At 42.6% G+C, this 27,983-nt stretch overlaps 1 protein-coding gene across 1 annotated transcript; it reads right to left on the bottom strand.

The window, feature by feature from the left end:
• Positions 1–1,015: 1,015 nt before the first annotated feature.
• CMTM6 (CKLF like MARVEL transmembrane domain containing 6) lies at positions 1,016–21,850 on the bottom strand. Its single transcript, XM_074267147.1, has 4 exons — positions 21,441–21,850; positions 9,142–9,318; positions 6,673–6,771; positions 1,016–4,548 (listed from the first exon to the last, which is right to left on the bottom strand). Exons 1-4 carry the CDS (start codon positions 21,570–21,572, stop codon positions 4,411–4,413), a joined length of 546 nt encoding a protein of 181 aa, XP_074123248.1. The 5' UTR covers positions 21,573–21,850; the 3' UTR covers positions 1,016–4,410.
• Positions 21,851–27,983: the final 6,133 nt, after the last annotated feature.

Here is a 27,983-nt window from a genome sequence, read left to right as displayed (position 1 = left end):
GGCATCAGAAACCTTCACTATGACTTACTACTTTCTTCTTCATGAGAAACTTTTTTTTTTTTTTTTTTTTTTTTTTTTTTTTTTTTTGTATTTTTGTCTCAGGAATCTACTCCATAGCAAACTTTAAAGTATGAAGCATGTGTGGTACTGATTTTACAAAGGCACAATTTAAGACACCCTGACAGTTTCGGTATAACTAAACATATACTCACATGTATTTATGTATATAGACACAATTACCGTGGCTTTCCCTCAACTTACGCAATCTTGGGGCAACGCTCAGTGTGTCGCACCAAGAACACAGGGCCAAAGATAACGATCTACTAATAGGGAAGGAAGGAGCAAAAATAATTTCTTCCTAGTGTTGAAAATTATCAATTGATCTGTCTTATGTTGATAGCTAGCTGATGAGCATTTTCCAAAACATACAGCAGCACCTCTTACTTTTATTGCAGTTTTTTAAAAAAATTACAAACACAAACTCCGAAGAATGTCAATGTTGTAGAGAATTCTGACCACTCACACAGGCTCTGTTGTCCCTCCTGGCAACTGGAGGAAAGAATTTTACAGTGCATGGAGACAAATGCTTGCTGCTGTGCCAAAGCCACCCAAATACGGATGCTTCAGATCATAGATTAAAGCTGGAAGACACTTTAATCTCACTTCTTCCTTCTCCCAGAGAACTTGAGAGCTCCCCAAGTGACGCTCCTGAGCCCCCAGAATTTGGCTCTGAGCAATGTGATGGGAGCCTGGACTTCTGGAACGTTATCTCATGAATGTGATAACTTCACTCAAATGCTATTATTTATCTGCTTTTCCAAGTGACTCCTTAAACTTGCTCGTTTGTCTTATGTCTTTCCAGGGCGATGGAGGGCTGGGAGAGGGGCAAAGGAGGCCCTCGGCATTCTCCCATGGTGTTCACACAGTGCTCTGATTCCAACCAGACACCCTGAATGAACCTGCATTTACACCTTAGGTTGCTATGAAAAAAGGAGGCACTGAATGTCCGGGACAATTTTAGTCAAATGAATTTATTCAAAAAAGAGAACTACAAAATTTTTATTTTGTAAAAAGCACCACAAAAAACCAGGCAGATAAAAAAGGCCACAGGTTTAAAAATTAACATCTATACAAAAGACTAGCTACAAATAACATTAAATATACATATCCAAGTACAAACATATAATTTAACTAGTAAGTCCTTCATATTTAAAAAAGAACCAGTAAAAATTAAACAGAAAGCAAAAAGGAAAGGGAACTACATGTCTAAAGTTGAAAATTCAACAACGTAAAGAAGTCTTTTAAAAGATTTTTCATTAAAGGACATTAATGTCCAAATTTCTAATTCTGTTTTGAATTTTCAGATGGAATAGTGGGAATTTTTGGTGTGTTTTTACCCCATTAACTCTTTCTTCAATCTGTGGCGATGTACCATGTTGAATGTTAGAAATTTACAAGGAAGGGTCCAATTAGTGAATTAAAAAGAAAAAATCTCACCACTCAAGTCAGTAAAGATCAAAAGTAAGTTGATTTCATTTATGTATCTCCCAAACAGAGTCAAGGTTGACATAGGGACGCTTAACCTCATCATGGACCCAAAACCTAATGGTCAAACACAGCCATCCCAAAGTACATAAAGTCACTTAAAGGCTTGGGAAATGGACAACCTGGGAAGTAGTGGTTTGAGCTTCAAAGTGCAGACATTAGATTTCCTGACAGCCCCGCTCCCCCACACCCTCCTAAAAGAGATTATAAATTAAGTTACTGAACAAACTACAACTAGATCTTCCAAAAGAATTGTAAAGTTTCAAAACCAAGCATTTTGCAAAGAAGAGTTTTGCTAAGACCATGACCCAGAACGTGGAGTCCAAAATCCAGTTACATAAATTGCCTCAGAAGAAATTAAGTATCAGCATAGAGAGTTTGGTTTCTCTGAGACAATATATTTATGTCCACTCACTCTGTACTATTTAAAGCACACTTGGAAGTTTTGGTTTAAGCTTCTAATTTGGTCCTGAAACTACACACACACACACACACACACACACACACACACACACACACACACATCTATTCCCACACATCCAAAAGGGAGCTTCCAAACTGGTCTGATAGGTCACGGTTATTAATTCCCTTAAGAGAGATTCATGCTGCTCTTCACTTAATGGATAAACACCATACAGCTTGATGGGACCCAAGACTCATGTCATGACACAGAACTAACATAATTCACATAGAAGAAATAAGGATCGGGACGGTTTTGATGCTAATGGGCCGTCTGTGAGAACTGGGATGGCAAAGCAGGCTTCTGAGAAGGCAGCCCTGGGACCAAGGTCTTTAGTAAGGGCCAAGGAAAAACCCAGTCAGTGTGTGACAGGATGCCAGGGATGGACAACATGACTGGGTGGGGCACATGCATGAACAGGCAAAAACACTCCATGTCCTGCTGTTCCTTCTTCAAAGAGCAATACCAACTCTGGAGGCAAGAGTGAAGAGCTGAGTCGCCAGCAGTACAAGTTTAGACTTGTTCTAGCATTGATAACAAAAGCCAAATTAATCTACAGGAATATGAAAAATCTATTTTTATATTCAAGATTTACATATTAATGGAAAGACATCACAACAAGCACTATTATACAGGAAACAAAGGAGATTCTGGGACATTTCATAATGACACATTTCTCTCTCTCTCTCTCTTTCGCTCTCTCTCGCTCTCGTTCTCGATCTCTCATAGCACAGAACAATCTTCCAGTGAAAGTGAGTGAATCTGTGATTTAAGGGAGGAAGAGAATACCTCAGCAGAGTGGGGATCTTACATCCATGTTCTCAGTGAGGAAAGCTATCCCAGACTCACTTGGGGAGAAAACAAGCCCAAAACTGCCAATTCCAGATCGCCCTGGCCCCTGAGCAAGGTCACAACTAGATGGAAATCACTGCAACATGAGTATACACTTGGCAGCCCTCCCTCCATGTGAAGTCTTCTCTCTGTCTCTCTCCCCTTCTCTTCCTCTTCTCCTCCTTCCTTCCTCTCTCTCCCCCACTTCCACCCTGCCTTTAGACACCAGATAGGCTACCACGTCCAGACAAACACAAATAGCACTTCTTCTAATCAAAGCTTAAAGTACAGTGGGAGCCCTCTTCTGAAGGCTTAGAATCAACATTAATGGAAACAGTATTAGTCCCCCAAGTGGCAGCCAGATCATAGTACCAGAAAACCGGCCTCTGACACATACACAAGTGGGAGGCGTGCGGCTCCACCTAAACCGAATTCATGCTCTCAGCAGCTCTAGGCCCAGTAGCAGGTCTGCACCTGCTTTGCGGAGGGAATTTCCTTAGCTGGGATTTCCCTGGAAAGATAACATCTAAAACTCCTGCATTCTAGCAGCTCTCAATATAAACTATTTCACTAGGTGGGCACTGAAGAGGGAGAAAACAATGGCCACATGGCAGCCTTCTTTCTGCCTTTGTGGTAGAGAAGGTACAAAGGCAGCCAGGACCATCTCTGAACCCCAAAAGGCTAAATGTAATGTTACGATATCAACTTTCCAGATATTGGCTGGAGAGGAGGTGGTAAAGGTGACAAGTGGTCCTTCCCCTCCTGCCTTGTGTTCAGGTTTTCACCTCACAAGCTAACAGAGGAGCGAACAATCTGCCAGTTAGTTTCCTACTTGCTATGCCATTAAGACAGCCAGACTAATTTATGGACTAGAGGCCATCCCTGTTGCTTAAAGCCGGATGTACAAATTCAGCCTCCCTCAGAAAATCATGCACAATGGCCTGGGCAAAGACCCTCCTGGTGAGGATGGATAAGTGAGAAGAATGGTTGTTCACATTCATGGCTGAGCTCCGATCCTCCCAGATATAATGACATTCAATGAGAAAGGTGAGACTCCTGTATCTGAAAAGTTGAACACGTTTTCCCTTTTTAAAGGTTAAATGATATTATTCAATAAGATAAAATTAAGTCACTCCACGTTTAGATTATTTTCATTTTTTAAATCTCCCCCTAGATTCCAAAACAGCAAATTAATTGAACAAGAGCAGGTGCCAGTAAGATGAACATTTCATACCATTTATGAGCACACAAAGCTATCCGGAAGCCAGCACAGTCCAAGGCCCCGGCACAGCGTCACAGAAAGATTCGGCACTTGATGGACAATGGGTTTTAAAGAAAAAACAGCACAAAGAAATTTCATTAAGGCACACACTTTAGCAGTAGTTGGAAAAAAGGCAACATGGATAGACCCTTGATGAAGCTCTGGCTTAACAGAGTGTTTCCTCATCCTCTCCCCCTAAACTCCCAGAAGTGAGGAAACAGAGAGCTGGTGGAAACAGAGTGGAACCCCAAACTTTATAAGCACTTCCCCTCAGTTTCTTCCTCCTCTGGTCCTTGCCTTCTTTTTCCTTCTTCTAAGTACTTGCATTTAGTGGCTGAGTAAGAGTTGTTTGAGGGACTTCAGGTTTCCTGGACTGGGACTTCCGCAATATTTCAACCATCATTAAAACAAAATCAAATATGAATATAAAGCTTGCCAAAAATCCAAACACCTAGAAAGTAAAAAGAGAAAGTCAATTCAAATCCATCCACGGGCCATCAATGGTGGTTTTGAGAATGACAATTGAACAATAATACCATTTACATGATACTTCACAAATATCTCATGTAACGGAAGACGGTTAACATTAATATTCTCTGTTAGGTTCTTACTAAGTGCTAAGAGAAGGATTCTTTTTCTCCCAGAGAAGGATTATAATTGAGAGATGATCAGAACATTACAATTCTCCTCTTCCATTTGAAGAACTTAAGGGTAAGAAGCTAAGAGACCTCCCAGGGGCCAAAGAGCTGGAAAAACCAGCTTTCCTGGACTCTACCTAGTGAGCTGCCTAAAGGGCCACAACTGCTAATCAGTTTGTCTTTATTTCTGCAAATCAAATACCAAACGGTTTTCATTCCCGTTGAAAATCATTCAGCCACTGGCAGGGGCACAGGGGCAGTGCTCCTGACGGGACATGGAGCTGAACAGCAAACAGGACCTGAGGAAGGATGTTTGGGCTCCAACAGGTTCTAATCTTCTAGTGCCGGAAAGAATGTTCCCTTTAAGCCAATCTTCACCCTTTATGGCTCCCGAGCCTCTTTGGCAGCAGGGTGAAGTTAATGGGCCCATCTTAAAAGACTATTTTTAAATACTTGAAGAAAATGCTAAATTCCAGTCAGAAGTTAATAAAAATGAAGATATAAATACTATCCCCCCTAGATCATATCCACAGGCCCCCAACGGGGGAAGAATCCTAAATTTAGAGTGAATTCTCACTCCAAAATGACTGTGACATACAGACACTATTTGGAGCTGCTGGGGCAATTTCTTGAGGTATTCAATTCTCCCAAATTGGTCGTTCATAAGGTCATCATATTCAGATTTCCCTGTTCTTATATTTTTCATTTATTGACTAGATGAGAGGGAGATAGGAAAAAAAAAAAAAAGAATTGTGAGATAGTAGATAAGAGAATCTACTTTTTCCAAGAGAAATGACAAAACTCAAAATGTGCTTTCTTGGGAAAATGTGAGCAAAACCCTATAAAAAAAAATCACACTATAAAAAATAAAGAAAATTTCTTCCATAAAAACCCTATAAAGAAATTCTCTTCGACTTTCTAAGTGAGAAAATCAACCATTTGATTTTAGTTCTGTATCCAATATTATAAGTAATAAGAAAAATCCAGAGAGGACAAAAATCAAGGAGAATTTGACACAAAAGAGAGGGTTTGATGAAAACAGGAAAACAGTCCTCAGGTACAGTGCTGAAAAAGATCCAGGTAGCCAAACAATGGTGGTCAATGAAGAGATGACCTGCACTTTCAAGATTATCAACCTGGCCTTGTTATTAAAGTCAAATAATGATTCTCTGCCATGACTCTATTTAAAACTGTCTCTATAAATAAGATAAAATAAAATGATTCCCCTCTTTCGTCCCCATTGCTATATCCCTTCTGTACCCAGTTACATCAGTCAAGCACTACCACAGCTTTCAATTATTCAAAAAAATATTTGCTATGCTGAGAAAAAGATGGAACCAGACCTATAAATTATAATGTTAGAGAGAAGAGCAGTTGAGAACATTCTTGTCAAGTGAGCCAGAAGGCGGCGTTTTCTGCTAAGGAAAGCAGGAGAATCTGCAAATTTGAAGAGGGGAGAATGTAAATGTGACCCTGGGTAATAGGGCAGAAAATCACTAAGAGGGGAGGAAAATGGTAGGAAACCAAAGAGGGAAGGCCCATTGTGGGCAAGGATCCTGCCAGCAGTGCTGTGGAATAGAGGCGGAGAAGGTAAAGGGGAAGCAGTGGAGGATAGCTTTAGGGTTTGGGGGAGCCAGGCAGCAACAACGGGATGATAAAAGTTCAGGGGGACAAAAGCAAAATGGCTCGACCACTGACACACTGCCTAAGTTTGGCTTTACGGACGCCCCTCAAGAAGTCATCCGCATTGCTCTAGTGCTCAACCAAACTCTATAGGGCAGATGAGCACACAGTGTGGGAGAGAACGGCAAAGTCTCACCGCTCTTTCAGCCTTTTGCTGGACTGTTTAAAGAGCTGCCTGGAGGATTCGTGTTAGAAAAAAATTGTAAATAAATTCATTAGAAGAAGAAAGTGCGGGAGAAAACACATCTACTTACAATTGCAACAGTTTCGGCTGTAGTCTGGTCGCTGGTGCAAGCAAAGGCTATTGATGCTATCAAAAACAGCACGCCAGTTACTAAAGAGATTATGAAGTCCTGGAACCATAAGTAAAGGGAAAGACACCAAGATGAGCATTTAGAAAAGTCAAGCTCAGTTTGTTTGGTTTTTTAAAAAATAAAAAACAAACTCCACAAAGTCACGCGCAAATAAATGTTCTCCCCTTGGGGAGAATGATCCAATTTTCAGCCTTTCCATATCTTTACTCGACTTGTAAGTTGAATTCATTCTACAGAGACTGGTGCTCTCAGCAGGCTTCTCACTGGATATTTAGCTCATGCCTGGAAGCTGAAACAGCTCAACCCTGTTGAGCTACAGGAAAAGAGGGCCCATCACCTCGCTGGAGGGCCCAGCGCTTTATGCTAAACCTTCTTTGGAAGGTCAGGGATTTCTCCTTTAAAGAACTAGTTTTATTCAAGATTTAATAAACACCACCACATAGGCATTTCTAGAAATGAAGCAGAACTGAAAAAGATGACATGGGAATCCATGACTCTACTACACCTCCAGTATGTAATAACTTTCAAAGCCTCAGGAGGCTTACATTTCCAGGGCCATATGAGACAGCTTGATAGGCCATACACCTTTTGAGTCACTTAAAAATAATTCTTTTCGGTGTTTTTTATGAGCCCTTAATTCCTTCCTGCTACAATAAAAGGATGTGTTGGGCTGGTTCAACTCTAGCCACTTCTCTACAATAAAATGTCTTTGAAAGGAAGAAAAAAAACCTTTTAAGTATGTATATGTAATTGTGTATGGAAGGGAAGACAGGGCATAGCTGAAAAATAATATACTGGAACTGAAGTCCAAGGATTTGAGTTCTAATCCTGAACTCAATTAGAATTATAACCACCTTGATCTGGGGCAGCAATTTCATTTTGTGGTCTTCAGTTGCCTTTTCTATGAAATGAGAGGGTAACAAGATTCCTTTTCCTACCAAACCTAATGATGCGATTTAATGAATTAGAAGGGAAAGAGGCTTTTCTTTTCACTTAAAAGCTCCTTACTTCTCATTTTTATCTTAAACTCTTACTCTTCATTTCTGTTATCTTATTGGAAAGAAATTGTTAATTGTGTTGAGTTTGTTTTTTTAATTTTAAATTTAAAATAAATCTTTTAATTTAAAGTCAGAATAGGTAGGGAAGTACGCAACTAATTTAATCAGCTGCCTTTCTTATACTCTAAAATGGAAATCCTAGAGATCATCTGCCTACCCAGCTAGAACATGTTTTAACTATACTTCTCGATCTCATTATATAAGAAAAGCTACCTTTTCTTTTAAATAATGTTTTTTTTTTACTCTTTTCAAAGTAATTCCTTAAGGGCATAATATTTGATCTATGCAAGAGGAAATTCAATCTTCTTGTTCAATGTTCAATCTTCCTTCAAAGAAACCAATTTGGGGACACAGCCTTAATAGGCTGGAACCTCTGCTCTGCGACTAATGTGGATGCAGCTGCAGCCTACAAAAAAAGGCTTGGCCTCCATCGAAAACCCCAATAAAGCTGAGTCTCTAATACATCAGCCACGGCTTTTCTCCCTGGCGGTAACATTCAGCATCTTCTAAGATGCAGAATTCCTCATTCAAACATACTGAGAGAGCTGGGATGTCTTAGCAGAGAAACAGAAAACAGAAGTACCTCCAAGTTTTCTTCCTGAAATCTTTATCTTTTCTACAATAGTACCATGTTCTAGAGCAGTGGTCCTCAAACTTTTTAAATAGGGGGCCAGTTCACTGTCCCTCAGACTGTGGGAGGCCAGACTATAGTAAAAACAAAAGCTCACACTCTGTCTCCGCCCTCAGCCCATTTGCCATAACCCGGTGGGCCGCATAAACATCCTCAGCGGGCCACATCTGGCCCGTGGGCCATGGTTTGAGAACCCCTGTTCTAGGCTGATGCTTTGAACATTTCTCCTTTCAAAAATACATAGCCCCTGCCCTCAAGAAGGGCATAAGATCCCAAAGGATCAAAATCCTGAAAACCATATTATTTTGACAATTTAAAACATCCCAATTGGTTGAGCTCTCACAGAGGTGAAATTTTAGAATGACACATTCAAGAACTTTTTTAGGAACTGTCCTTAGAATGGCAGCCATATATAGAAGAGAGCCAGAATGCCACAGGACTCACAAGCCCCTATAAAAGTACTGAAGGCAACAATTCTAATTTTCTTCTGAATTTAACACATGCAAATATCAAAATATTAATACACTTGTCTTACATAGTCTTTCCCCCTCATTTTAAACCCTACATTGCCCTCACAGCCTATGTTCTTCTAGCATTCCACGTGGCAGAGGGAATAAATGTTTAGAAAAAACTCTCAAACTGCCCGGCTCAACGCTAAAAGCTCATTATTAATCAGCCACTCAAGACCCGCCCATCAGGGGACTTAGCAGGAGCTCTCACCAACTTCTTCACTTTGTCTTTGTCCACTTTCTCGTACAACTTGGTGCTGTAGACGATCACCACCAGCAGGCTCAGGAGGAAGGCACTGCAGCTGATGAACTCGAAGAAGTACAGGCCTCCGCACTGTGTGCACAGGGACACCACCTCTTCACAGATAAAGGCCAGCAGAGAAAAGACCTGCAATCGTGAAACACTGACAGTGAAAAGACCAGAATCACAGAGAAAACCAGGGCTCAGAGGCCCAAAGGGCGCAGCGCCCTCAGTTACCCCAACAGACAGACTGACCAGGGTCTCACAAGACAAGAGAGCGTCAGTAAATTCCGGCCTGAGAGCCAGGGCTGTCACTAAGGCCAGCACAGGCCGCATCTGCTCACTACCTGAAAGGGGGCAACTGCCTTCTCAAAGACTTCCACCGCTCCTACTAGTAAGTTGTAATGGACAAGCCCAGACAAAACAAAAGAATGCATTATTGGGGGGGGGGACCCCAAAGCCCGTGGTTCTAAGGGGGCTGGCAAGGTGAGTGAGCAAGCACTGATCGAGTGGCTACCATGTGGCAGGCACACTGCCCCAGAGTGGGGACACAGAGGCTCACGCTACCCAACTTCTCCCATTTAATGGGCATAATATGGTGGCACAAAACCACAGCACAGGAGGTAGTGAAAACCCCAGAAAACAAAAAGCCATTTGGGGTGCTCTGGAGGGCATTATCCCTCTTTTTAAATGTTTATGGAGGCTTCTTTCCATTTTCTCCCACTTCCCCATAATGTCCCTGAGTCCCCCAGCCTGCTCCACAGAAGGCCCAGTGTCTGGGCCACACCCTGGGTTCCTCAGAGAGCATCCACCCACTCCCCCACCAACCCTCTTCCTGCTTCCCCATCAGTCCCAGCTGCAGTTCTGTCAGTGTGCTTCCTCACTCTCCAGTGAGTGGCTCTGACACGCTAAGACACTCAGTATCCGGCACTCCGGATTCCTTCATCAGTGGCTAGTAGTTTCTCTTCTCTATTTCACTGTAAAATGAAAGAACACTTCTACTATGATCGTTACTGTTTTAGTGAAAGATGAACCTTACTTTTCCCCTTCCTGCTCAGTCACTGGGTCTTTATCAGAGAAAACCCTTCTGTCTTACATCACACTCATTATGAATGACATAGTTCAAAAGAAAAATGCTGTCTGTGTTCCTGTTCAAATGTAGATCAAACATTTCAGTGTCAACCATAGGGACCGCAAAACCCAAACCAAAAAATGAAATAGAAAACTCTGTTCTTACTCATACGGCTACTCTTGGGAGGGTCCAGAAGATTGTGTCAGATGTATGGATAAGTGGGGACCACTAACAATCGGGGAGGCTTAGAAAAAGCAACAAAACTTGTCCTGAAGGGGATGAGAGATGCTATGAGGTAGAAAGGAGAAATCATGGCCAGCAGAGAGGTCCCAGAGGCTGGAGAAGGAATATGGCAGGACCCAGTACAGGTCAGTCAGTTTAGTGACTAGGAAAACAGCTTGGGAGAGAAAATTTAATCACTGGACTACCTGAAAACCATGATTGGGGGGGGGGGGGAAGTCTGGTCACTAGACTTCCAGAAATGATATATGAAAAGTGCCAAGGGACAAGTGAAGAGGGAAAGATTCTTGATTACCCCAAAAAGCAACCTCAAAAGGCAGGCTCAAGAACATCAGAACCAAATCCAGGGCTTTCAAGCCAAAGGAAAAAATACTGAAATCACCCCGAAACAGCTTGAGCACCTAAGAAACCATGTGTTAGATGACGTAAAACAAGGTAGCTTCTACTCCAAATGAGACACAGGGTGGGGGATTCAACATTGCAAAAAACAAGGCACAAGCTACAACTTCTCCCACAGGGGAGCAAATGAATTTGAATGGTCTTTCAAGGATTTCAGATGAGCAGCAAGTCGAGAATATAAATATAAGAGCCAAGAAAAGCCTAGAAAGATAAAGTCATGAGAGCAATTCCAAGGGTATGAGGAGAGTTCTAACATTTTAAGGTGGGTGAAGTAAAGAGCTCCGGTAAAGGGCATAAAATTAAATAAGAAAACCAAAAGACATGGGAATGAACTGGTTCTGTTGTGAGGACTTAAGAAAGGGGCAAGAGAAGAGAGGGAGAAAAGGAACACTGGAGGATTGAAAGAAACAAGGGAGCGAAACATGCTGTTTCTCCTAACTGGAGTCAGAGGTATGGGGGGGGAGGGAGAGAAAGAGGTTGGGGTGGAGGGGGAGAAAATGTGCAAAGGAGCCTCTTATCTGAAACAGAAAAAAAAGCAGGAATGAACACATTCATGTACACATAGGTTGGTGGAGGGATACACTGAAGCAGGGATAGGGAAAGAGTAAGAGGGGGAAAAATACTCAGGAGGAAATAGTCCCAAGCAAAACAAATTTCGTGACCTCAAAAGAGCGGGATTACAAGGGGGGAAAAGAAGAGAATGGTACTAGAATCTAACCCATCAATTGAAGAATGGCTAACAAAGTGTGTTAGATAAATCTAATAGATTATGAGCCACCCAAAAATGACAAAACATAATTTCAGAGAACTCAGGGTAGTATGAATCATTATTACAGAATTACATTACAGAGTGAAGCGAATGGAACCCAGAGAGTAACAACTCAAGATCATAAGTATCTTCAAGCCAAGAGTCTTTGGCACTTGAGCCATTGGGCTACCATACTGCAAGAACTCTGGGTAATTGATGAGCTCAAACTTTTTCCACTCATAATCCCTTTTCACCCAGGCATATAGATATATAAACTAGCTGTACACATCAAACATTTACTGAAAACAAATCATAATTTCATGACCCGTACATTCAGTAACAAGGCTCATAACCCACAATTTAAGAGAGCTGAGTACTAGAAAAGGATGTAGAGGGTCAAGAAGTATTCTGAAATTTGAACTTGGATGGATGGAAGTATATTAGCCCCTTCAACATAAAAAAGAAAGAAGAGAGAGGACTGTGGAAAGTGAGTGTTCATCACAACATAGCCTTTTCACTCTTTTTGTTGTTTGCATTTTGCTTTCTCATTTTTTTCCTTTTTGAGCTTTTTTTCTTGTACAGCAAGATATATAAATATAAATAAACATATATGTTGGATTTAACATCTATTTTAACATGTTTAACATATATTGGATTACTTGCCATCTAGAGGAGGAGGTGGGGGAGAAGAAATTTGGAATATATGGATTTGCCAGAGCCAATGTTGAAAAATTATCCATGCATGTTTTGAAAATAAAAAGCTTTTAATAAAAAATTTTGAAAAAATAAAATAAGAAGCAAAATGTGGAACTGAAAAAAAAAACATAGATGAATCAATGCTTTGGACATATTGAGTTTGAGATAGGGTCCAACAAGCAGTTGGTAATAGAACTAAAGTTCAGGATTAAGGACTTATTCAAGCATTTTCTGCTCTTCTAGTTACTAGTGGCTCCCCTCTAAATTACCTGGTATAAATATATTAGTATACAGCTTATCTCCCACTCCCCCAAATAGAATTAAGTATCTTGAGAACTTTTAATTTTAATTTTTTAAATTTTAATTTAATAAATGCTTGATTGATATGTAAATTTGAGGGTCAAATGCATAGGGATCACCAAGCAGCAAGTGGGAAACTAGCAACAAGAAAGAAGCCAGAGTCACAGCAAGATCCAAAGACCCAGATGCCCTTGATGCCCAACATGGCGAACTTGGAATGCCGTTCCCATTCTGTAAACTGGGACACTTTGGATTTGTTCCCAGCTCCACAGAACTAACATCTCATGGCCACAAGGTTTTCGGCTTGCGCACTAATGTTCCCAGACTGCTCCACATCTTTATCCTTCCTTCCAACATACCCCTTTACAACTCAGAATCTTTATCACCTGGGGGTACTCAGAAAATACTGGGTTTGCAAGAAAAGGGAAGCTGGCCATTAGGAGCTAAATGAAAGCAGTTAAAATGTTTTTGAAAGGAAATAAATGGGAATTAGGAAAGAGAGTTCTGAACATGATCTAAAAAAAAGGTGGAAGGGAAAGATCCAAACTCAACCAACTTCAAGTCTAAGTAAGGGAAGGTTCTAACAAGGAACCTACAGCAGACTTGGGCCAGAGACTGGCAGGGCTGGTGAGGACTTCCAGTAGAAGGCCCCAGAAAAGTGGCACCGGGAGAAAAACCAGAGAAGCCAGCAGAATGCCCATGTTAGGCAGCTTCAGCTTAGCCTCAAGGTAACAGGATATAAAAAAGCAGACTTTTGGGAAAAGATCTACTTTGGGAAGGTGGGATATAGACCTGACCAACTAGAGAATTCTCCGAGTAAAACTTATCTACTCGGTGGAAGAAACTACAGTTTGCTTGGGCATCTAAGAATTTTCCAGTTTACAACGGGTTTCCTTCCAAAAGCTATCCGTCACACAAGCTGTTTGAAACTGGTTAACACTTTTTGAAACCACAAACTGTTACAGATGGCAATTCAGTTTCAACAAACATCTATTTAATTCCTACTCTGAAGACTGATTTCATCAATAGTGCTACTCCCAACAAAAGCAATTTACAACTTTTCTCTTATTCCAGCGGCTAAAGAGATCCATCCACTGGTGGCCAGTAAGACAAAGCAGGTGAGTTCTCAGCTGAGTTTGTTGCTGCCTCAGACTCGACAGTGCCAGGGCTGTGTCTTCCCCTGAGATCCTGGGGAGAACCAAGTCCGGCCCGCACCAGATAGAGCACATCCAAGGGAGGATTCTGGGAGGATTTAAATCCTACTATCTGGCTGAAATGGGGTCGGTGGAGAAACAGCCATTTGTACTTTGGAGATGAGGAAACGGAGGGAAAAGGGAGAAGACCTCCAACTTATTCCAGTTTCTCTCAGGAAACCTGCATCTGCTGGCAATGGGGAACAAGAGCTATGTTTGAGTTGCAGTCTCATCTTGGTGTAGGGCCAACTTACTTCCTCCCATGATCAGCGTGGAAAGGACATCATGAAGAAAACAAGCATTTATTAAGTGCCTAGTGTAATATAGAGCCTCATAATCAGAAACTCCCACGTGCCTAGTGTTGTGCTGGCTGGAACAGGTTTCCTGATCACTTTCCGTAACAGACTCACAACTTAGCTGCGCAGGCAAAATCAACTCAGAAGAAACTGGCTAAGACCCAAGGCATGCAAAGGGCTGACCACTACGTGGAATAAAGTAGCCACACAATAGTTATCAAGAGGCATCACAGAAGGCTTCAAGGAGGAGGAGTCTGTAAAAATTCAGCTGCCTCTCTCATCCTGGTCCCCATTCGACTATCAAGGGCTGTCACTCGTCATTATATCTACCATAACTAGCTCTGTGATCTGCTTGTGTGTCAAAGATCTGTGACTGTGTCCTCATAAGAGCTCTCATTCTGCCCAGACCCAAACCCTTAGCTGATGGGCCTTCAGAGGATGTTACTGAGAAAAATCCTCTTCCTCAATTTGGTTGAGCTTTTCTTTTTCAAATTAGATCCATGTCACTCCTCTGTTCCAGAGCATAACTGAGTTAAAAGCTTAGGCTCTTTCATACTCAACCCATTTCTTTTTCTTTCTTTCTTTTTCCCTGAGGCAATTGGAGTTAAGTGACTTGCCCAGGGTCACACAGCCAGGAAGTATTAAGGGACTGAGGCCAGATTTGAACTTAGATCCTCTGACTTCAGGGCTGGTGCTCTATCCACTACACCACCCAGGTCCTTTCTTTTGAAACCTTTTCCAACTCCTGTAGAGTTCTAGACAAATTTTAGGAAAATACTGGGAGTGCCCAGCACAGGCTGAATAGGCTGGTGAAGAGCCTTGACAACAGGCAGGTGAGAATGCAAAGGCAAACAGGAAGTGGACTGGAGGGGACAAGTAAGAATATTCAGGCACTGGGGCTGGTCAAAGCAGTAACTTCCAAATGAGGTGTGAAAGGTCAGAACTGAGTGCTGGTGGGCAAAGTGGCAGGGAGCATGGAAACCCTGAGCCATTTTGAAAAGAATAAGTAACAGGATTTGGGGAAAGGTTCCATGTACCATCAGAATCCAAGATGCCTCCAAGCCTTCTTGCCTGGAAAGCGATTACAAATGGAGGTTTCGCAGGCGAAAATAAAAACAGGAAGGAAGAAGACATTTGGTTTGGGCAGTGGAAGTTAAAGTGGCAGTGCCCTCCAGCACAAAAAGGTACTAAATAAATACTTGTGGGAAAAAGAAGAAATCCACGCAGAAATAGCCTGCAGGAACTATAAATATAGGACTAAAAGGAAGCTGGGTCAGCAAGAGAGCAAGATTGCAGAGTCTGGCATCAGTGGCCACAGGAAGTCATCAGAGGCAATAATAGAAGGTGAGGATGTGGATGGGGCATGAAGGAATCACCTAAAGAACAAAAAAGCCTTGAGAGAAACCCCCAGTTAATTCAGGAAAGGAAAGCTAAGGGTCAAGAAGGAAAAGTCAGAGAGAAAAGCTTCTAGAATTAAAAATGCGGGGATTCCAAGAAGGCTGAGTTGTCAATAGCTTCAGACGCCACAGAAACCTGATGCAAAATAATCATACCCTTTGGCCCAGAGGTTCTCCCAGCTAGGTCATGTCTATGTCAATATATTTAAAGCACAACTGTAAAGGCAGGGGAGAGCCTGCCAAGAGCTGGAAACAAAGTCAGTGTCCAGAGAGTAAGAAAACAGCTAACCAAAATGTGATGTATACAATGTCGTGTAATATGAGGCTGCAAGAATACCGAGAACTTAGGAAAGACTTACACGAACTGGTATGAACCAAAAAAGAATTATATACAATGACTTTCTGATATAAATGAAAACAAAATAACTGAAAGCTGAGGGGAGGCCCAAGCTCCAAAGGAGGCAGAGGAGACACCCCCCTACACCTTCTTTCTGGAGGGAGAAGAGACCATCACATGACGGGCCTTACACTTCACGTACGCTCCTTGGTTTCGCAAAGGCTTTCTTTTGCTTCCTCTTTATAAAGGTTTCTTGTCTGGGAGCGGGGGAGGGACAAAAAGTACCAACAAGAAAAAAAGAGAAGTTGGAAGAGATCAAAAAGGACTTGTTTAGAGGAAAGGCCACTGCGCTTACCAGGAAAGGAGGTCACGGCTAACCTTCAAGAGAACCGCCATAAATACGGCCTGGCCAGCCTTCTGCTCAAAGCACCAGAAGCTAGTATTTACTAGATGCCAGAAAAATTATCTGGCATCTCCAAAACTTCCGTAATTTCCTGGAAATACCATGAAATGAGAGAAAATGCCCAATCTTCAAGCCCTCCTCCCCTCCAGATTTAAGGAAGCAGGACTCCATCACACACCCACAGCCAAGCTCCAGAGAAGGCCCCAAGAAGGTAGAGAAGGATTGAAAAGATCAACACCCCTGCCCCCTTCACTGCAGAGGGAGGGAAATAAGGAGCTGGGAATAGTGCTTAGAATGCACACACCTAGATTAGGACCTGGTTGGCTTGGCTCAACTGCTTTCCTACTTTTTAAAAATGTTAGTACAAAGGATGGTTTCCCGGGGAAAGGAATGGGAATATGAGACATAAAAACAAAGTTGAAATTCCTCATCAATTTGACTGATACTTGGAAATATATTTTCCCCCCCTGAGGCTGGGGTTAAGTGACTTGCCCAGGGTCACACAGCTAGGAAGTGTTAAGTGTCTAAGACCAGATTTGAACTGGGGTCCTCCTGAATTCAGGGCTGGTGCTCTATCCACTGCACCACCTGGCTGCCCCTTTAGAGATATTTTAAAAGAGGGTAACATATGTACCAAATCACTGAATAAATCCTGGGGACAGGACAGTGGACTAAGGATCAGGATGATGAGCCGGGTTGGCTGACATGAGCATCAAATGATATAATATTTAAAACTGTAAGTTCTCATCTTATTATTTTATTTGTAAGGTCCTAGTTCTAAAATTCTAGGAATGAGTTAACTGGATAAGTGTGTTTTTTAAAGAAATCTCAGAAATTCTTCTTTCGTCTCCATTTTACAAATGAGGGAACTGAGGTCAAGAAAGGCAAAGAGACTTTGCCCAAAGTTCCCCAATCTAATTAAAGCTCCTACTGGCATCAGGAAGACATGAATTCAAATCTGACCTCAGCCACTTATTAGCTGTATGACCTTGGGCCAGTTCATTTAACCTCTGCCTTAATTCACTGGAGAAGGAAATGACAGTGCACTCTCGTATCTTTGCCCAGAAAACCCCATGGAAAACACTGACATGCTATGGCTCACAGGGTCTCAAAGAGTCAGCTACAGAAGCAGGAAAACCCAAACTAACTAAAAGCCAGAGCTCCTTCTCACATGATACTTCCCGGACCAGTGTTTTAACTCTTTAAAGAGAGTCAACAAAAGTTTTATTGCAGGCCTACAGTTACCAGAGACTAATGCTAGATATGACACAACCTCTGCTTGTCCAATGGCGGAACAGGCCGGAGCCCAAGTGGCCTAGATCCAAGGCACAGGAGAGGCTAGGCCAAGTTCCAATGGTGGAGAGAAGAAAAGACAGAAAAGAAACTGGGCCTCAAAGCAAAGTCTTAACAGATGGGCCCGGGAGCCTTCCCTAAGCACAAGGGAAAGACCTTGTTTCCTGTTACCTGGAGCTCTGTGCTGAGCATTGGGAAGGTGAAGAAAGGGAGATATGTCTGGAATAGATGGCAGATGATCCCCAAACAAGGTGGGGGGGGGGCGGCTCGAAGGGAGATGCAAGGCAAGTCTTGAAGAAAACAAGGAAAAGGAAGAGGTACCAAGAAGGCTACAGAGCGATCTCAGCCTGGCGGCACAAATCAGAAAGCCAGGGCTGGGTTTTGAAGAATAAAAAATAGGCCCAAAAAGCTGGCTTCTAGGATTTGTGAAAGGCAAGGAGGAGTCAAGTTCAGAAGAGCTTTAAAAGGATTCTATATTTGCTCCTGGGGCTAACAGAGGTCCCCGGACCTCAATGAGTGGGGGGGAGGGGAAGCCTAATCAGAGCCCTGTTGTTGAGGGGTCTTGACAGACACAGGAAGGTCCTGCTTTTGCCCTCCTATGTGTGATATGTCACGGACTATCCAGTCCAAGATGAGGGTGTCATCTGCACAGAAGTAAATGAAGTCATGCCAATAAGGTGGTGCAAGAAGTCAACAGTCCAGTTTGCTGGAGCCTAGAAAACTTTAGGGAAGCAGTTTGCAACCAGACTCTAGTGAGCATTGAATGCCAGGATCTGGAGCTTGTATCTGGAAGGTCTAAAGACTGAGTACAGCAAGGACAATCAGAGCCCAAGCTTTGGAAAACTGACCAGAGCAGTAGACTGAAGGGTGGATCAATCACAGTAATAGCATAGAGGTGACTGAATACAAATTAAGTGAGGAGAGAGAAGAGGACCAGAGGCAGTTACAGGGACTGAGCAAAGGACAAAAGAGCTTCATGAACAAAGGACAAGGGGAATGCAGGAGGGAAAGGAAGGCTGACGAGCCTCTTTTAGCTCTTATATTTCTATGATTCTGTGATGTAAAAGAAAAATGGGAATTGTCAGCAAGAAGAGCAGTACGACATAATATGGCCTCCATACCCAAAAGCCCAGGATCATGCTAACCAGCTCCTCAAAAATCATTTGCCCCGATTACTAATGTAGGGAGTCTCACTGACACAGCACTTCACATCAGCCTGAGCATTCTCCAGCTGAAATGGTGGCAGTAAGACAGCAGCTACTTAATATTAAGCTGTGGTTAAAAAAAGAATAAATTTACTTGTTTCTTGGCCTTAAAGAACAGCAGCATTGCTTTTCAGTTAATAAAGTGATATCACTGGGGAACCCTAACGCAAGCGCTTTAACTGGACAGTGACCACAATGACGGCACTGTGCAAACACTAGAACACTCAACTGGTAGGTACCAAAATCACAATGTAGAGTCTGTTGACGAGTGTACTGAATTATCTTGAGCTCATGCAAGAGTCAGAGAAGAAGGCCACAAATCTGGCCACACACACTGCCACTTTCTAGCCAGCTTTACAATCACCACATACTCCAAACTCTTCTCTTACCCTAACTTGCTTTCAAACCTTCAGCCATCTGTAATGAAACTGATGGTAATAAAAATAGCTAAAATTTATATAGTTCTTTAAAATTTGCAGAAAACTTTACAAATATCTCATTTGATCTACCCCATCCTGTGATGGAGGGGTTATTATTATCCCCATTTTATAAATGGGCCAGACAAAAGTTAAGGTCATCATTTTTAAGTGTCTAAGGGTGGATTTGAACTTGGCGCTTTCTGACTTTGACATCAACACCATCTCTCTGCCCTACAAAGGAGGACCCTAGACTTAAAGCTGGTGAGCTCAAGCTTAGGAGAAAGTCCCCTAAAAATATGCAGGGGCTTTCTCTTTGCAGAGGTACAGAACTTTGGGGTGGTTGTAGACTATATTATAAAGGTTATTCTGATAGGATCAGACAGAGGCAACTTGTGGGTAAATTTTTGCTAGACTAGTGTGTTTTTTTTTTCCTTCTTCTAAAGCTCTTTGTTATAAGAGAGGGCTCACTGAGTAGAGAAAGAATATTTGGTAAATTAAGTCAACAGATATCCAGGATATCAATTTTTCAAAATGTCAAGATGAAAAGTCAGAGCCTTTGCTCTGATTTAAATTCCAAATGAACTTGAACTTTGCCTGTCCTAATCCAAGCTAGAAGCCCTGCTTTCTCCTGAGCTCTGCACTTGTACAGATCTTTCAATGTTACACAACTGAGACTTTTGTAGATCTCTGACAATATACACAGGACTAAGCAAACGATACAATGTTATAAAGAACACCAAGGTCAAAGCTAAACTGAGCACAAAAATTACGTGGGAAAAGTGAAAGTGAAACAAATGAGATCATGCCAGCATCCAAAGCAACCATGTTTCTTGCTTAAAAGAGCACCTGGAAAATTCCAGCCTAGCCCCCTTCTGAACCAATTTTTTCTTAAAGAATGAAAAAGCCATGTAGATGGTTTCAAAACAAAACAGGGCCAAAAAATGACTATCAAAAACTCCAGATTGTGTTCAATTTTTAAAGAAGATGAAGGGATCCTCATAAAAATGAGCTCAGTTTGCACTTCTGAAGAGATCAGAAAGGGGGAAGGGCAATTGTTAAAAGGGTATAAGGCAAGAAAGTCAAAGCAGTTTTACGTCTAGAAAATTTTCCAGCCCCCCTCATCTACTGAGCCCCACCCCAACTGCAAATAAGACAATTAATAGGTCTCTTAGCTTCCTCAATCCTTGCTCCAGCTCCAGCATTTCTAATAGCTTCCTGTTCGTTTAAGATAAAATTCCAACTTTGGGGCATTTTAAGCTATTAACCATCTGGCTCCAGTCTACCTACCCAGAATTAGTTCAAAGCAATTTCTTCTTATCCATTCCCTCTAAACAAACTGCCCTTCCCCCATTCATAGGCCTGGGCTCCCAAAAGGCCTTCCCAGATCTATCCACCCCTCATCCCTGACCCTTCCCCAGAGGAACACATCTGGACACAGGCTGAGACTGAGAATTGAGAATCTCGAGAATATATATACACTTTGTCTTTATATTTCCAGTCCCTGCGTTAATTCTGGGCTCTCTGAAGTGGAATTTGAACTGGGATCTTCCCAATTCCAAATGAGGGACAAAGTAGCTGTGCTACCAAGGGCAGATGCCTGACTCGGAGCCTCGATTTCCTCCCTAAATGGGGAATTGATAAATGGAGGCGGCTTCACAGGTGGTTTGGGAAACTCAGAAACTGACAGAGGTGGTGAAAGGTAAGGGAGAGCTTTCTATCAAGTGTCAATTATCACTACGAAGATACAGATTCAGATCTGCAAGATCTACAGTCTGGGTCGGGGCACGCCAATATTTGCAACGAAGACCCCAGAAAGCACCTCGGCTAGAAGAGGGGTTTGGGGCCAGGGGAGCCGGCTTAACGGCGGAGGATGGCCCCCAGTCCTGAACGTGCCCAACCGGACTGCCCAGTCGAGCGTGGGTGCCCTCCCACAGGAATGAATGCTCAGCATCCAAAACCCGCCGGGGCCGGGAGCGGGGCGAGACTAGCCCGGGTCCTCGAAAACAAGCCTGGGGAACTGCCCTTGGGAAGGCGGCCGACCCCCCTCCCCGGGCCGGGCTGCTCCGACTCTGACTCTTGGCTTCGGACCCCTCGGGGTCACTACGGTCCTCCGGGGCTGCCTCCTCCTCAAATGTGGGGGTCGCCCTAGAGGACTCGCTCCCGGTCTAAACCCACTCTGTGATTCTAACCCCCGAAACTTCCCTTTGGGGCGCGGCCCGGAGGGGGAAGGGGAGCCCCTGCCTCCTAGGTTTCCCGGGGAGACTGCCTCACCAGCTCGGCCAGTTTGAGGGAGGCCCGGATCGGGTCGGGCCGGGTGAGGGGGAAGCGGCGGGAACCGCGCCCGGGGCCGCTCGTGGAAGGGACGTTCTCCGTGGTGGAGCTGTACACCTGCCCGTTGTCCATGGCCGGCGGAGGGGACGGGGCGGAGCGGCGAGGAGGCGGGCGAGGAGCCCCGAGCCGGAGCCGGAACTGAAGCGGGAGTCTCTCGGCAGACGAAGACTGGAAGAGTCCGGAGAGCTGCGGCTCCACACTCCCACCCGGCTCCCGCCGCACGTCACGTCCGGAGCGGAGGAATGGGCCCTGCTCCCAGTCCAGGAAGCCCCACCCACGCTTGGCCCCACCCCTCTCTCTGTCCTAGAGCGTGGCCCCCCCCAAATCTGGAAGCTCCGCCTCTTGAGTTTCCTCTACCTCTCTTCTTAAGTTCGGAACCCCGTTTGCTCATGACGTCATTCTGAAGAACCGCCCCAGGGTCCGCCCATTTTCCCCGTCCTTCGGTAAAGCCACGCCCCCTCGGTGGTTCTTAACTACCACTTTTCAGTCTGGAGGTCCCGCCCCCTTGGTCCCATCTAATTCAGAGGCGCCACACCCCTCCCCCTTCTCTCAACCGCTGCTCTGCCCAGTCCGGAGCCTCCGCCCCCGGCCCGCTTCCCTCCCACCGAGCTCCTCCCATAGCTTCTCTTTTCAGGTCACCTGACCATCACTGCCTAGAAACTCCGCCCCTTCCATAACCGATCCCACGCAGTATCCCAGAGGCCCCGCCCCCAAAGTCTCACCGCACCTAGGGGTCATAAGCCCTGCCCTTTGCCCGAAGATCCCACGCCTTAACCTCGTCCTCCCCGTCCCCAGCCTTTGAGGGTCCTGGGATGTCCTGGACTGTCCCAGTGGGAGGCATCCCAGAGTGCACTATAGGAAGCAGTCTGATGTAAATCCTGCAGGGTCAGCCACTTCTGCCCATCTTCTGCTCTCCCCTAACCCCATCCTTGTCGAAGGCTGGAAGGAACGTTGGAGAAAAAGTAGCTCAAAGGTCCCATTTTACGGATGGAAGGACAATCTGAGACGGGACGTATCCCTCCCCTTTCTCCTCCATTCTCTCAATGCGATTCAATTCCATCCAACAGACACTTATTAAGTGGCTACTCTCCGGGAAGAGCCGCATCTAGACCCTGGGGGTACAAGAACTGCCAAAACGCAGACCTCGGTCCTTGGGAGTTTGCAAAGATCTAATGAAGCTCTTTGAACTCTCCTTCATTCGTTCACTCCAGTCTCTGAGGAAAGAGAGACATTTCTCCTTCCCAAAGACAAACCCTCTGCTGGACTTGATCTCTTCAGAAGCTCACCTCCACTCCTTCCTTCTTTGCCGCCTCCTTGTAACAGCGTTGTGTCCAACTCCATCTCCCTTAATTTCATTCAACTCTGCCATTCTCCCAAGCCATTGTGACTTTTCCTCTTCCATTAACACATCTAGAAAGCACAGTCTATCCTCTTCCCATCTTGTTCCCATCCTGTCTCCAAGGACACCAGTTTTCTCTTATCTATTGTCAATATCATGTGGTTTTCTCAGTCTTCATCCTCCTCAGCATCTGTTGGCTTCCATGATTGCTCCCTACTGGTTTCTCTTTCTACCCATGCAACTGATCCTTCTCAGCCTCATCTTGTGCTTTCTACCTCGCAGAGTTCTTGAATAGGCCAAGTTTAGAATTCTTTGAGCAGACTGCATGAATATAAGTGAAGAAACGAAATCTGACTGTAACAGGGAGACTGGCTGAGTGTAACATACCCAATGCACGGATTGTAACGAGCATTCATGGCTGATACAGATTCCCCAAGTGGAAGGGGGAGGGAGTCTGCCTCCAGGAGAAAATACTGGAGTTGATTTTGAGATTCAGGGGAGCAATGCATATATTCTGTAGCTAGGACCATATATGGAACAGTATGAACTTTTATTACAGTCCCACCCCAGGTGGGAATCAGTGTTAGAATTCTTAGCTGAATTCTTTGCATTGACAAAACCATCATAACTCTACAGTTATTGTATCCAATCAGAAAGCCAACTTATGTCAACCTCCGATGTTATATTTCACCTCTAAAAATAATCTACCCTTGCTAACTCTTTAACCCCTTTTGGAGTTAGCCCACCATTAATTTCCCACCCCTGCTAATTCTTTTTAGGGGGAATTCAAAGTCAAAAATACAGTTCTTGACTTTGGGGAGTTTATATTTTACAGGAGAGACTAGGTAATATACAGCACATGCAAAATAAAGTCATGGGATGGAGTGGGGCTCACCTACTAACTAGCAACTGGGAAATCAGGCAAAATCTCTCAAAAGCCACTGATGTAGAGTCCTGATATGTGAACGTAATGGCATATTATTGTTTTATGTTGAGTGAAGTGAGTAGAATCAAGAGAACATTGTACACAGCAACAAGATTATGTGATGATCAACTGCAATGGACTTGGTTTGTTTTTTTTTTTGTTTTTTTTTTTCAACAATGGGGTAATTCAAGCCAGTTCCAATGGTTGTGATGGAGAAAAGAGCCATCTGTACCCAGAGAGAGGATTGTAGGGAGTGAATGTGGATCACAACTTAGTATTTTAATTTGTTGTTGTTGCTTGCTTTTTTCTTTCTCATTTTCCCTCCTTTTGATCTTATTTTTCTTGTGCTGCATGATAAATGTGGAAATGTTTAGAATTGTACATGTTAACCTATATTGCTGTCTAGGGGAGAAAGGAGAGGGAAGGAGGGAGAAAAAATGTTGAACACAACATTTTGCAAGGGTGAATGTTGAAAATTATCTTTGCATGTATTTGCAAAATATAAAAAGCTATTAATATATATATATATATCTTTTTTTTTTTTTTAAGGAAACTAATGGAAGAAAATGTTGAGGAAGTTTAAACTTAAAAGTAGATCCTAACTACATTTCCTCTCAGCCAGAGGTTAAATATTTACCAATAATTTCCAGTCTATAAATGATCTTTGAGCTCAGAAGGAATTGAATCATACCCTAGAATTCTATGAGGGGTGTGGTGGAGTGGGAGTAGGGTGGTAGTTGGGTGGCTAGACCAGCAAGGTGTGTGTGGGGGGGTCATCCCCCACTACCCTGTATAGGACTTACTAGCTAGCTAGAAGGAACTAGTGGCACTGGGGTGAAAGGAAATAGGAGGCATAAAAATTAGGAATGGAGGGAAGAAGAGACTGTTCAAGGAGGATCCTGGCCCACACTACAGACAACTCTGAGCAGAAGATTCAAACTGAAACCAGTTTTACTCATCCCTTCTTGTACTGAGGAAAAATTCAAGAAAAGGTCTGCTCTTTTGCCAGCATCCCTTCTTGATTCTTGTCCATTAGCAGACATTGGAACATACTTTGAATGCTCCTTTCCTTGGTAACATGAATTTTGCCTCAATCTTAAAGAGGCTGGGGGAGAGCTAAACATGACATCTACTTAAATTAAAGCAAAATGCCTGTCTAAATGTTAGGAATGTTCCTTATTTGCAAGGCTCTGAATGAATGATGGTGATTTTTGCTAACTTTTCCTTTAATTTTAAAATCCATAAAACTGCAGGGAAGGCCTTGGGATTTGCAGGGGCATAGACTTGAGGGGTTATTGCACAGCTCCTAAGCTAAAGGTGAACTAATTGTTGTAGCAGAGTGTGGCTGATTAAATCTCTAGGAACCTGGAGGGAGGAAAGGACTTGACCATCTAGGTCATCAGCCACTGAGGACACAGCCATTCATTGATCTTAAACTGGGAAAAAATACTTACTTTTCAAACAAAACAGATCTAAACTTTGATAATAGCTTGTGTTAGGAATAATGCCCAAATGATTCTTTAAGCACTTAGTCGCAGTAATCCATGTAACTCTAGATTCTCATTTATTCACTAATTTAGAAAACATGAAAGTGCAGAACACTATGCTTAGAATACATCTAATACTGAGAAAAAAGGCATGAAAACAAAACAAAACAAAACAAAAAAAACACCCATGAGATATAGAGAACTATGATTTGGCTGAAGCTGGAAGAGTTACTGATGAAGATTGGTAAATTTGATAGTGAATAAAAGGGAGCTTTGAATCACAAAAGAAAAATAAATTTTACTCAGTAGGAAATAGAAAAATGATATAAGAATGATGAGTCTTGTAGGGTAGGAAAGATGGATAAGGGGAGATAGGATGAAAGACTGAATTTAGATAAGAACATTATTCTTGATTGCTTTCAAGAACACAAAAATCAGTCAACAAATATTTATGAAGTGCCTACTATGGTAGGTGCTGGGAATGGAAATACAAAGATGATGACCTGTTAGCTGTCTCCTCACCATTTAACATTTTCTCTGGCCATCAGTCTCATCTTCTTAGCTTTTGGAACCTTAGATTCCTCTCTGGGTTTCCTAGCTTTAATAAGTAGACTTTCACTTTACCATTTTCTAGTCATCTTCACATGAAGATGGGCTGTTTTCCCCAATTAGAATATGTTCGTTTCCTGAAGGCAGGGGCTGTCCTATCTACATAAGGCACCATTGCTTAGCACAGTGCTTGGCACACATAGTGTTTAATAAATATGCTCTGTCTCTCTTCCTCCCTCTCTTTTTCTCATACATGTCCTATCTCTATTAAGACACTGGTCTCAATAATACAGATTTCTGCTTGTCACCAAGGTGGTATTCTTGCTACAATGTCCTTTTTAAAAATCTTATTACTAAGTGGCTTAATGAAGTGCAGAGCCTGAAAACAGAAGACTCATCTTTCAAGTTCAAATCCAGCCTCAGATTCTTCCGTGTGACCCCAGACAGGTCACATCACCCCTATTTGTCCCAGTTCTCTCATTTGTAAAATAAATTGAAGAAGGAAATGACAAACTCCTCCAGTATCTTTGCCAAGAAAATCCAAAATGGGGTCAAGAAGAGTTGGACTCCATTAAAATGACTCAATAACAACAAATGAGTTATTCTTTCTTCAAGCTAAAAAATTAAGGAGATAGAAGACAAAAAAATAAAACAAGCTTGGTGATTTTTGACAACCAAATTAAGGTTAGTGGTTTGGACAGACAGTAAGTTATACTACACTGGTTCATACAAATCAGAAATGGCCCACAAGTTTAACAGTTGAACAAATCAAGCTACAAACCAGTGTGACTGGGGGGGGGGGGGGGGGAGAGGGAGGAGGTAGGTAGATTATGCTTTGATTTCACCTTTCCAACTGCTGAGCCAAACTTAGCCAAACTGTTCCAATAGCATTCATTTAAAGATTAAACTGGAAAGACAAAGAAAAATGCAAAAGAGATGTCAAGATGTCTATAATGCTCTCGTTTCTTGGGCAATGGAGCCACATCTGGACTCAACATGATCCCTTTAAAAAAAAAAGCTTAAAAAAGAAAAATCTCAGCAACATATAACAGAACACTCTTTAAAAAGTAGTTAAAAGCAAAACTAACCAATACACTGGTCAAGTCTAGTAGCATATGCATTAGAAGTAGAAACATCACTAAAGAAAAGCAGGCAGGCAATACCATATACACTAGTGAGAAAGGAGGGTTCTTCCAGAGGAGGTACATTTAGGAGAGTACTGACAGATCAATTCTCAGGATAATGAATGTAAATTAAACATTTTGGGGGGGAAATTGATTGTTTTTTTTTAATAGGAAACAGATATATCCATTACAATTACCCTTATATTCCTACATTTCCATTTCTACATCTTTGTAAAAATAATCCACATGCATATTATGGGCATCCTTGGTAGCTAGAGAAGAAAACAAAGTTGTCACAGATATTCTATAGTAGGTCACATCTTTATAGTCATATACATTCCCACTGTCTTTGTTTATACTTAAAAAACAAACAACCATTTGATTTCCAAAAGCACAATGCTGATTTCACATGCAGGAAATTGTTTCTCATAGTAACAGGACTAAATCAGATTTCCTTGGTACAAGGAAGTTCCAGATAAGGAAACTTCCCTTCCCAGTGCATCAGCACCTGTTTTAACTTTTAGAGAATTATCTGGAGTAAAGAGATTAAGGACTTGCCCAGACTCACAAAATCATCAAATGTCAGAGCAGGATCTGATCCAAATTCCAAGGGCAATTCTTAATAATACCAGGCTACCTTAAATATGCACACTTATCTTGCATGTGTAAAATTGACTAAGATTCTTTAAAGCATACAATAATTGATTTCACTTGATAATTCTCTGAATATAAAATAAAATGAAGAATTTCTATTGTTCAGACTATAACATGCAGCTGTTAGACCTCAGAATGAACTGGAGCAAGGTGGGCTGAATTAGCTTTGGGACAAAATCTGTCTTTTTTTTTTTTAATATCAATATTCATGAGATGATTTTGTGTGGCTGAAAAATTAAATTTGTGGATCACCCAAAGAGTAACAGAGCACAAGTTGAGCTTGGGTACATTGTAGCATATCATCAATGAAGAACTCTGCAGTGAACAAAAATAATGTAGTTAGAAAAAGAAATTTTCTTGAAAGGGGGGAAAAGCCTTATTACTCCCTACTAGTGATTCAAATGA

The sequence above is a fragment of the Sminthopsis crassicaudata genome, chromosome 5, assembly GCF_048593235.1.
Source record: "Sminthopsis crassicaudata isolate SCR6 chromosome 5, ASM4859323v1, whole genome shotgun sequence".
NCBI classification, from domain to species: Eukaryota; Metazoa; Chordata; class Mammalia; order Dasyuromorphia; family Dasyuridae; genus Sminthopsis; species Sminthopsis crassicaudata.
This window is presented reverse-complemented; position numbering and strand designations above follow the sequence as displayed.

What these genes read in the sequence shown, in the direction of transcription:
- CMTM6 (XM_074267147.1), bottom strand. Translation starts at nt 21,572, where the DNA reads ATGGACAACGGGCAGGTGTACAGCTCCACCACGGAGAACGTCCCTTCC. An exon ending in CCCTCAAACTGGCCGAGCTG is followed by an intron (nt 9,319 to 21,440) that starts GTGAGGCAGTCT and finishes TCACGATTGCAG; the next exon opens with GTCTTTTCTCTGCTGGCCTT. An exon ending in AAGACAAAGTGAAGAAGTTG is followed by an intron (nt 6,772 to 9,141) that starts GTGAGAGCTCCT and finishes TTATGGTTCCAG; the next exon opens with GACTTCATAATCTCTTTAGT.